The 7,500-nt window shown below is 49.7% G+C and overlaps 1 protein-coding gene across 1 annotated transcript in view; it reads right to left on the bottom strand.

Annotated features, from left to right (window-relative positions):
• prex2 (phosphatidylinositol-3,4,5-trisphosphate-dependent Rac exchange factor 2) overlaps window positions 1–7,500 on the bottom strand; it is a 221,707-nt gene that overhangs the window by 100,460 nt on the left and 113,747 nt on the right. Inside the window, 2 exon segments of the mRNA XM_064941020.1 lie at window positions 341–548; window positions 716–938. Of these exon segments, the coding sequence (XP_064797092.1) occupies window positions 341–548; window positions 716–938 (431 nt within the window).

Genomic DNA, 7,500 nt, shown 5'->3' with positions numbered 1-7,500 from the left:
GTGTGTGTGTGTGTGTGTGTGTGTGTGTGTGTGTGTGTGTGTGTGTGTGTGTGTGTTTATAGTAGGGAAAAGCATCAGCGGAAGCAGTCGCCGGTCTTTACAAATCACACCATTTCCTCTGCTTATACCAAAATCTATTTTCTCCCCAGCCGGTTTCACCGTCCAAGCAGTGCATATTAAAATGGAAATCAAACCAATAGTCTCAGACAAACACATTCTACCAAACAAAATACTTCTGAGTAAGGCTGTGCACGCAAGGCAGGCGTGCTTGTGTGTGTGTGTGTGTGCCTGCACACATCTGTGTACGTGTGTGTGCGCACGTGTGTGTTGCCAGACTCACTCGTGTATCTGTGAGGCGTGGCCCTCCATCTCTTTCACCAGCGTGGTCAGCTTGCCTAGTAGTTTCTGGTAGGAGTCCAAGACCAGCAGGTCATCCTCCCGGAGCAGGAAGCGGAGGCCGTGACCCTCCGTACGACCCAGACTGTGACCTGACGGAGCTGCCATACTGGTGATGGTGTGTTGTACGTACACCATGGGGTTCAGCTTACCTGGGAGACGGTCAGAATTAAACGCAGCACTACAATGGACATTGGCATCCTAGCAAGATTACAAGAAATTCAGTTGCTGGCCTCTTCTCTAACCCCGCTAGGCTATCTGCCCCCCCCCCCCCCCCAGGGTTAGGGTCGGAGGTCAGTGCTTAGTGCCATGCTCTCACCTTGTTCGGCGTTACGACCTCCTCTCTCCAGGGTGGAGCTCTTCCTGTTGTCCAGCTGCACTCCGAAGGCGCTGCCCAGAGAGGTGGTGGTTTTGGGGTAGGACACCTCCATCACGTTCACATGGCAGTTGGTGGGGCAGAAGTCGCTGCTGTGGAGCGGGGACACCTTGGTTTTGGCCTGCTTGAAGGTGGGCCACGCCCTGTTCTTCAACACCCGCGAGAACTGGAGGGAGGAGAGAGAGAGATGGTGGGAGTTAAGCATTTAACAATGCTTTGGTGATGCTCTCTTTAGGATTGCAAAATTACACCAAGTTGATCAAAATTCCCAAGTTTTCCAGAAATCCCTGTTTGGGGATTCGTTATGTCCTGCTTATTCCCTTCTGATTCCAGGAATCTTACAAGTTACTTGAATCCGAGCTCTTTCGGTCTCTGGATGCAGACTAAGCAGTAATAAGCTGGTCAGAAAACCCCTGTCAGAATCATTTACATTTCCCTCTGCAACGCTTTGATTTATGTTAAATATTTCAGCCGTTAGCCAATCATCAAAGTCTGGACACAGGAAACAGAATGTGCCTAACAAACAACCAGAGTCTGTGTTTATGTGGAGTATTTACAAGTCTGAGCAACTCTGAACCTGAAACACATCACCTATCAACACACTGATTCATAAGTAAAACTATGTTTAATGCTGGGTTGGGTGATTTCACTGAAACCAGAGAATTATTGCACACAGTCTGACAAAGTACTTTAAACAGGTAACATTAAACAGCTCTTCTCCTTTACTGAGACGTTCTATGGAGGGGTATAGATTCAAGAAGCTCGACCTTCTTCCTCGGTATAATTGCATCTCAGTAGCTTGTGTATGTGTTGCCGAGATGTTTTCCCCATTCACATCCAATCCAATTCTATTTGTCACATAGTTAGCAGATGTTTAATGCGAGTGTAGCGAAATGCTTGTGCTTCTAGTTCCGATAATGCAGTAATATCCAACATCCACATCACGTCCATGCAGAACTAACACCGGACAAATAGAGAGATCCATCATAGCGTACTGTGGTTTGGCAGTTTCCATTGAAACCAGAAGAAGAAATGTCTTCTGTCAGGTACATTACCCTGGACAATATAAATACTATATTGTTTAAATGAACATATACGTCCCCTGGGCTGCACGGTAAATCTCATACACAACCATGGAAAACAGGAACATAAATCTGCACGCCACCAAAACGCTCTACTGTAAGCCATGCTCCCCTGGTCTGCCACCAAAACGCTCTACTGTAAGCCATGCTCCCCTGGTCTGCCACCAAAACGCTCTACTGTAAGCCATGCTCCCCTGGTCTGCCACCAAAACGCTCTACTGTAAGCCATGCTCCCCTGGTCTGCCACCAAAACGCTCTACTGTAAGCCATGCTCCCCTGGTCTGCCACCAAAACGCTCTACTGTAAGCCATGCTCCCCTGGTCTGCCACCAAAACGCTCTGTGTAAGCCATGCTCCCTGGTCTGCCACCAAAACGCTCTACTGTAAGCCATGCTCCCTGGTCTGCCACCAAAACGCTCTACTGTAAGCCATGCTCCCTGGTCTGCCACCAAAACGCTCTACTGTAAGCCATGCTCCCCTGGTCTGCCACCAAAATGCTCTACTGTAAGCCATGCTCCCCTGGTCTGCCACCAAAACGCTCTACTGTAAGCCATGCTCCCCCTGGTCTGCCACCAAAATGCTCTACTGTAAGCCATGCTCCCCTGGTCTGCCACCAAAACGCTCTAAAGCCATGCTCCCCTGGTCTGCCACCAAAACGCTCTACTGTAAGCCATGCTCCCCTGGTCTGCCACCAAAACGCTCTACTGTAAGCCATGCTCCCCCTGGTCTGCCACCAAAACGCTCTACTGTAAGCCATGCTCCCCTGGTCTGCCACCAAAACGCTCTACTGTAAGCCATGCTCCCCTGGTCTGCCACCAAACGCTCTACTGTAAGCCATGCTCCCTGGTCTGCCACCAAAACGCTCTACTGTAAGCCACCCCCTGGTCTGCCACCAAAACGCTCTATGTAAGCCATGCTCCCCTGGTCTGCCACCAAAAGATTACTGTAAGCCATGCTCCCCTGGTCTGCCACCAAAACGCTCTGCTGTAAGCCATGCTCCCCTGGTCTGCCACCAAAACGCTCTACTGTAAGCCATGCTCCCCTGGTCTGCCACCAAAAGGGTCTACTGTAAGCCATGCTCCCTGGTCTGCCACCAGCGCTCTACTGTAAGCCATGCTCCCCTGGTCTGCCACCAAAACGCTCTACTGTAAGCCATGCTCCCTGGTCTGCCACCAAAACGCTCTACTGTAAACCATGCTCCCCTGGTCTGCCACCAAAACGCTCTACTGTAAGCCATGCTCCCCTGGTCTGCCACCAAAACGCTCTACTGTAAGCCATGCTCCCCTGGTCTGCCACCAAAACGCTCTACTGTAAGCCATGCTCCCCTGGTCTGCCACCAAAACGCTCTACTGTAAGCCATGCTCCCCTGGTCTGCAGCCAAAATGCTCTACTGTAAGCCATGCTCCCTGGTCTGCCACCAAAACGCTCTACTGTAAGCCATGCTCCCCTGGTCTGCCACCAAAACGCTCTACTGTAAGCCATGGTTTTGGTCTGCTTTGGCTCTACTGTAAGCCATGCTCCCTGGTCTGCCAAAACGCTCTACTGTAAGCCATGCTCCCTGGTCTGCCACCAAAACGCTCTACTGTAAGCCATGCTCCCCTGGTCTGCCACCAAAACGCTCTACTGTAAGCCATGCTTTGGTCTGCCACCAAAACGCTCTACTGTAAGCCATGCTCCCCTGGTCTGCCACCAAAACGCTCTACTGTAAGCCATGCTCCCCTGGTCTGCCACCAAAATTCTACTGTAAGCCATGCTCCCCTGGTCTGCCACCAAAACGCTCTACTGTAAGCCATGCTCCCCTGGTCTGCCACCATAACGCTCTACTGTAAGCCATGCTCCCCTGGTCTGCCACCAAAACGCTCTACTGTAAGCCATGCTCCCCTGGTCTGCCACCAAAACGCTCTACTGTAAGCCATGCTCCCTGGTCTGCCACCAAAATGCTCTACTGTAAGCCATGCTCCCTGTCTGCCACCAAAACGTCTAATAAGCCATGCTCCCCTGGTCTGCCACCAAAATGCTCTACTGTAAGCCATGTGGTCTCACCAAAACGCTCTACTGTAAGCCATGCTCCCCTGGTCTGCCACCAAAACGCTCTTGTTTGCTCCCCTGGTCTATTTAAGCCATGCTCCCCTGGTCTGCCACCAATCTCTCAAAGTCTCCCCTGGTCTGCCACCAAAACGCTCTACTGTAAGCCATGCTCCCCTGGTCTGCCACCAAAACGCTCTACTGTAAGCCATGCTCCCCCTGGTCTGCCACCAAAACGCTCTACTGTAAGCCATGCTCCCTGGTCTGCCACCAAAACGTCTACTGTAAGCCATGCTCCCCCTGGTCTGCCACCAAAACGCTCTACTGTAAGCCATGCTCCCCTGGTCTGCCACCAAAACGCTCTACTGTAAGCCATGCACCCTGGTCTGCCACCAAAACGCTCTACTGTAAGCCATGCTCCCTGGTCTTCTACTGTAAGCCATGCTCCCCTGGTCTGCCACCAAAACGCTCTACTGTAAGCCATGCTGGTCTGCCACCAAAATGGTCTGCTCCCTGGTCTGCCACCAAAACGCTCTACTGTAAGCCATGCTCCCCTGGTCTGCCACCAAAACGCTCTACTGTAAGCCATGCTCCCCTGGTCTGCCACCAAACGCTCTACTGTAAGCCATGCTCCCCTGGTCTGCCACCATTAAACGCTCTACTGTAAGCCATGCTCCCCTGGTCTGCCACCAAAACGCTCTACTGTAAGCCATGCTCCCCTGGTCTGCCACCATAACGCTCTACTGTAAGCCATGCTCCCCTGGTCTGCCACCAAACGCTCTACTGTAAGCCATGCTCCCCTGGTCTGCCACCAAAACGCTCTACTGTAAGCCATGCTCCCCTGGTCTGCCACCAAAATGCTCTACTGTAAGCCATGCTCCCCTGGTCTGCCACCCGCTCTACTGTAAGCCATGCTCCCCTGGTCTGCCACCAAAATGCTCTACTGTAAGCCATGCTCCCTGGTCTGCCACCAAAATGCTCTACTGTGCCATGCTCCCTGGTCTGCCACCAAAATGCTCTACTGTAAGCCATGCTCCCCTGGTCTGCCACCAAAACGCTCTACTGTAAGCCAATGCTCCCCTGGTCTGCCACCATAATCTCTACTGTAAGCCATGCTCCCCTGGTCTGCCACCAACACGGACTGTAAGCCATGCTCCCCTGGTCTGCCACCAAAACGCTCTACTGTAAGCCATGCTCCCTGGTCTGCCACCAAAATGCTCTACTGTAAGCCATGCTCTTCTGTCTACTGTAAGCCATGCTCCCCCTGGTCTGACAAAATGCTCTACTGTAAATGCTATATTGTTTAAAAACGCTCACTGTAAGCCATGCTCCCCTGGTCTGCCACCAAAACGCTCTACTGTAAGCCATGCTCCCCTGGTCTGCCACAACCATGGAAAACTGGTCTGCCACCAAAACGCTCTACTGTAAGCCATGCTCCCTGGTCTGCCACCAAAACGCTCTACTGTAAGCCATGCTCCCTGGTCTGCCACCAAAACGCTCTACTGTAAGCCATGCTCCCCTGGTCTGCCACCAAAACGCTCTACTGTAAGCCATGCTCCCCTGGTCTGCCACCAAAACGCTCTACTGTAAGCCATGCTCCCCTGGTCTGCCACCAAAACGCTCTACTGTAAGCCATGCTCCCTGGTCTGCCACCAAAACGCTCTACTGTAAGCCATGCTCCCTGGTCTGCCACCAAAACGCTCTACTGTAAGCCATGCTCCCCTGGTCTGCCACCAAAACGCTCTACTGTAAGCCATGCTCCCCCTGGTCTGCCACCAAAACGCTCTACTGTAAGCCATGCTCCCCTGGTCTGCCACCAAAATGCTCTACTGTAAGCCATGCTCCCCTGGTCTGCCACCAAAACGCTCTACTGTAAGCCATGCTCCCCTGGTCTGCCACCAAAACGCTCTACTGTAAGCCATGCTCCCCTGGTCTGCCACCAAAACGCTCTACTGTAAGCCATGCTCCCCTGGTCTGCCACCAAAACGCTCTACTGTAAGCCATGCTCCCCTGGTCTGCCACCAAAACGCTCTACTGTAAGCCATGCTCCCTGGTCTGCCACCATAACGCTCTACTGTAAGCCATGCTCCCCTGGTCTGCCAAAAACGCTCTACTGTAAGCCATGCTCCCCTGGTCTGCCACCAAACGCTCTACTGTAAGCCATGCTCCCCTGGTCTGCCACCAAAATGCTCTACTGTAAGCCATTCCCATGCACCAAAATCTCTACATAACATTCCCCTGGTCTGCCACCAAAATGCTCTACTGTAAGCCATGCTCCCCTGGTCTGCGTACTAACTAAGTGACTGGATGCATCTCTGTGTGTTAATATGCTAGGTGCCTGCAAGGTATTTTTTTGTGAACCCTCTGTCGTAGGCCCTACGTAAACATTCACACGCACATCTCTCTACATAACATTCACACACATCTCTCTACGTAAACATTCACACACATCTCTCTACATAACATTCACACACACATCTCTCTACGTAAACATTCACACACATCTCTCTACGTAAACATTCACACACACATCTCTCTACGTAAACATTCACACACATCTCTCTACGTAAACATTCACACACATCTCTCTACATAAACATTCACACACATCTCTCTACGTAAACATTCACACACATCTCTCTACGTAAACATTCACACGCACATCTCTCTACGTAAACATTCACACACATCTCTCTGCGTAAACATTCACACACACATCTCTCTACATAAACATTCACACACACATCTCTCTACGTAAACATTCACACACACATCTCTCTACGTAAACATTCACACACACATCTCTCTACGTAAACATTCACACACATCTCTCTACGTAAACATTCACACACATCTATCTACATAACATTCACACACACATCTCTCTACGTAAACATTCACACACATCTCTTTACGTAAACATTCACACACACATCTCTCTACATAAACATTCACACACATCTCTCTACGTAAACATTCACACACACATCTCTCTACATAAACATTCACACACATCTCTCTACATAAACATTCACACACATCTCTCTACGTAAACATTCACACACATCTCTCTACATAAACATTCACACACATCTCTCTATGTAAACAATCACATCTCTCTACGTAAACATTCACACACATCTCTCTACATAAACATTCACACACATCTCTCTATGTAAACATTCACACACACATCTCTACATAAACATTCACACACATCTCTCTATGTAAACATTCACACTCATCTCTCTACGTAAACATTCACACACATCTCTCTATGTAAACATTCACACTCATCTCTCTACGTAAACATTCACACACACATCTCTCTACATAAACATTCACACACACATCTCTCTACATAAACATTCACACACACATCTCTCTACATAAACATTCACACACATCTCTCTATGTAAACATTCACACTCATCTCTCTATGTAAACATTCACACACACATCTCTCTACATAAACATTCACACACATCTCTCTACGTAAACAATCACATCTCTCTACATAAACATTCACACACATCTCTCTACATAAACATTCACACACATCTCTCTACATAAACATTCACACACATCTCTCTACATAAACATTCACACACACATCTCTCTA

The sequence above is a fragment of the Oncorhynchus masou genome, chromosome 28, assembly GCF_036934945.1.
Source record: "Oncorhynchus masou masou isolate Uvic2021 chromosome 28, UVic_Omas_1.1, whole genome shotgun sequence".
NCBI classification, from domain to species: Eukaryota; Metazoa; Chordata; class Actinopteri; order Salmoniformes; family Salmonidae; genus Oncorhynchus; species Oncorhynchus masou.
The sequence above is the reverse complement of the archived record's forward strand: the minus strand, read 5'-3'. Positions and strand labels throughout refer to the sequence as shown.